General features: G+C 53.3%; 1 protein-coding gene across 1 annotated transcript; it reads left to right on the top strand.

The window, feature by feature from the left end:
• Nucleotides 1-266: 266 nt before the first annotated feature.
• COX15 (cytochrome c oxidase assembly factor COX15) lies at nt 267-3796 on the top strand (the record flags this gene model as incomplete). The annotated part of the gene is made up of 7 exons (XM_010175164.1): nt 267-387; nt 627-813; nt 1112-1279; nt 1837-1918; nt 2242-2396; nt 3293-3406; nt 3701-3796. Coding segments are annotated over exons 1-7 (903 nt in total), but the record flags the coding sequence as incomplete, so codon positions are not given.
• Between the last annotated feature and the right edge of the window lie 4 nt (nt 3797-3800).

Genomic DNA, 3800 nt, shown 5'->3' with positions numbered 1-3800 from the left:
CTCCCCTCCATGGCTGTGAGGGGCCATCGTGGGGCAGGGCTGGGAGTACCAGAGACACTGTCCGCAGTGGGAATAACTTTATCTCACACTATTCTGGTAATTTTCCGTCTGCTGATCCCTCCCAGAGTCCCCGATCTCCGCCCGATTTCTAACCCTGGCGTTTAAGGGTTGTCTCGTGCAGCCAGGAGCTCTCGTTCTGGCTCAGTAGAGCTGTGTGCTGTCAGGGAGTGCGTTGTGCCCACTGGTGTCTCTGTCTTCTCCCAGGCTGACAGAATCAGGCCTTTCCATGGTTGACTGGCACCTGGTGAAAGAGATGAAACCCCCGAGAACGCAGCAGGAGTGGGAAGCCGAGTTCCAGAAGTATCAACAGTTCCCAGAGTTTAAAATGTGAGTGTGCAGAAGTGGAAGGAGGGTGGGTTGGGAGCATCCCTCCCGCGACTGATCCCCTCTGGGAACTCTTGCAAGAAGGGAAATGTTTCCTGACATCACCAGGAAGGCACACGAAGCGTGTCTGATGGTGGCTCCTACACTGTCACCTCTTTCCTCTGAGGAAAGCGCTCCCTTGCCGTGGGAACACAGCCTGCCACGTCACACTGAGTGGTTCTTTGTTTTACTGTCCTTAACAGCCTGAATCGTGACATGACGCTGACAGAGTTCAAGTTCATTTGGTACATGGAGTATTCGCACCGTATGTGGGGCCGTGTCGTGGGACTGGCCTACATTTTGCCTGCTGCCTACTTCTGGCGAAAGGGCTGGCTCAGCCGCCCCATGAAGGGCTGTGTCCTGGCGCTCTGCGGGCTCGTCTGCTTCCAGGTGAGCCAGCTCTGTAGCCGCGAGGATTAGCGGCAGCACCTCCCGCGAGTGTCTGCTGAGCGGGTGTCGTTGAGACAGTGGGATCTGTGGAAGCTTTGGGAGTGTCGGTGCTGGTAGCTGGTTGAAAGTGGAGGAAACAAGTTGCTTTGCCCTGAATGTTTATCTGGTCTTAGCAGTTGCTGCTGCGCTGTCTGTGCTGACGCAGACATGAAGGGTTATTCACTGACCCCCCTTTCTGCTGAAGGGCAGTGTAGCAGCCTACAGAAGCTGGCTCTGACCCCTCTCCTTTTTTTGCCAGGGACTGCTGGGGTGGTACATGGTGAAGAGCGGGCTGGAGGAGAAACCAGACTCGTACGACATTCCTCGGGTCAGCCAGTACCGCCTCGCAGCACACCTGGGCTCCGCGCTGGTTCTGTACTCTGCCAGCCTGTGGACAGGGCTGTCTCTGCTGCTTCCGCGACAGCAGGTACAGAGCCGTGTGTCGGGAGTCAACAGCGCGGGGCTGCATCAGTTCGGGGGGTTGGGAGCGTGATGTGAAGGGTGAGGAGAGGGTGTGAAGGGTGAGGAGAGGGTGTGAAGGGTGAGGAGAGGGTGTGAAGGGTGATGGTGCTTCCGTGTTAGTCTCTCTTCCTGATTCTGACCTAACACTGTGTTACAAAGTACCCTTTCTGCAAACCTCTTGGTTGTGGGAGGCTGCCTTTGACTCGTGCTGTTCCGCTCAGAGGTGATTAGTCTCAGAGTCTGTCCAAGCTCAGGCAGGGGTGTGTCTGGCCAGGTAAATGGTTTGTGCCAGTAACTCTCCAGTGGCCACTTCAGTTTCTGCACAGGGTTGGATTTGATTAGTTGTGGTTTTGTGGAACCACTGAAGTGTGACTGTGCTGCATGGTGGTCTCTAGATTCCTCCTGTGAAATGTAGGCCAACCCCCTGGCCTGTATATATAGTGAAGGCTTTTCTTACCTGCTGCAAACAGCACTGGAAATGCTTTGCCTTGATTATTTTCTTTCTTTTTATTGTTTTTACAGTTACTTGAGACCCATCAGCTCCTTCGCCTGAGACAGTTTGCTCATGGCACGACAGCTCTCATTTTTCTTACTGCTCTTTCAGGTAGAGTGTTTCTTACTGCTGTCCCATCTGTGGCTCACTCCTCTCTGCCTTGTTTTAATTCTAGTCTGGTGGGGACTGTGAGCAACTCTATCATGTTTTCTGGGAAAAATTCATTACTGTCAGGGAGCTGGCAGTCACGAATCTCCCTTACTGGTCTTTCCTGAGCAGGTGGAGATGCACTTTCCAGCCTGCCTGTTGCTATGTGATCTCTGTATATGTTTGTGAAAGAAACTCAGGAGCTGAGCTGTTGAGTCAGAGCTGTGCAACCTGGAGTGCCACCTGTGCCTCCTCTGGTTGTCTCACTTTCTGCTCTGGAATTGCAGGTGCCTTTGTGGCAGGGCTGGATGCTGGCCTTGTGTACAATTCCTTCCCCAAAATGGGGGAGCGCTGGATCCCGGAGGATCTCCTTGCCTTCTCCCCTGCGCTGAGAAATGTCTTTGAGAATCCTACAACTGTACAGTTTGATCACAGGATCTTGGTAAGTGCCGCCTTCCTGCTATGTCTGTGCTGCTTCTCGGTCGCCTCCTGCAGCCAAGCTGTCCTCTTTGGGCTGTGGTTCTGTCAGCTTGAGTGATACCCAGGGTGTCTGAAGGTCCTGAGAGCGTGTTACTGGTTTGCTCCCGCAGAAAGCGGAAGGTTAGCACTCTTATTTGTTTTCAGTGTGGTCTCCTTCCTTAAGGACGCCTTCCTCCTGCGCAAGTTACAGGCTTTGTTTCTTTGTGTCCCCTTTTCTGTAACAGGAGCCACAGACCAGGGTGGCCCTGGCTACTGACACGTCTGGGCAAGCTGTGTGAAATAAAACTTGGAAACCCCGATATTGAATGCTTCCTTCAGCATTTCTGAACTTGCTTTACACCAGTAGCACCCTTTGAAAATAGCTAGTTAGAGCAATCCAGATATTAAATACCCCTGCCAGCACCGCTGTGGACTAAGCCATAGCTGAGACTAAGTAACTTGGAAGAGGATTCACCTGGGGTGACCTGCACAGCAAGGTTATGCTGGTGAACTACAGCTGAGTGGTGAAAATGAGATCTCTTTTTCCAGATGACAGCTTCCACCTTTAGTTGTCAAGGCGACAGACGGGGATAGGGCAGAAATAATCCCTAATGACTTGCAGAAATGAGGAAAAGCTGTTGGAAAGTACAGCATTAATTTGGAGAAAAATGGAACTCTGTAACTTTACTTGAATTTCAGGGTTGTTGCCCTGGTGGGCACGGGAGCTCCGGGATTTGGTCATGGCCATTAACACATTTCTACAGTTAAATATTGCTCCCAGAATTTCTTTTACTGCCTGGAAGGTGCAGCCAAAGGCCACTGCTCCCATTTCCTTTGAACTTCTCTCGAAGGACGGTGTTTTCCCCTTCCCTTCTGTAGGGCATCGCCTCAGTCACAGCTGTCACAGCACTGTACCTCTTCTCCCGGAGGATCCCACTCCCTCGCAGGACCAGGATGGCAGTGACTTCCTTACTGGCTGTGGCTTGCATCCAGGTAGTGTCTTTTTTCCTCCCCCCACCCCATTTCTGTTTTTTCTGCCTATAGTCCTTTGAAGCACCCTCACAAGACAGAGCTGCCCCCAGCTTGGATCTGCGCTGGCCTCAAGAGCCTGGAGCTGAGAGGTGCAGCTCCCCAGACCCGTGGCCTCGCTGTACTGCATGCACAGTCTGAATTCGAGGGTGGGAAGTCTGGCTGTGGCCACGGGCCTTCCCCCATCATACTCTGTGCTGGGCATGTCTATCGACAGCGCCTCCACAGCTGCGCTGACCCCTTCTCCCTTGTTGGCAGGTGGGCCTGGGCATCAGCACCCTGCTGCTCTACGTCCCCACGCCTCTGGCTGCCACGCACCAGTCGGGCTCCCTGGCGCTGCTCAGCGTGGCACTCTGGC

This window comes from Antrostomus carolinensis, unplaced genomic scaffold (genome assembly GCF_000700745.2).
Source record: "Antrostomus carolinensis isolate BGI_N321 unplaced genomic scaffold, ASM70074v2 scaffold50069, whole genome shotgun sequence".
Taxonomy (NCBI): Eukaryota; Metazoa; Chordata; class Aves; order Caprimulgiformes; family Caprimulgidae; genus Antrostomus; species Antrostomus carolinensis.
This window is presented reverse-complemented; position numbering and strand designations above follow the sequence as displayed.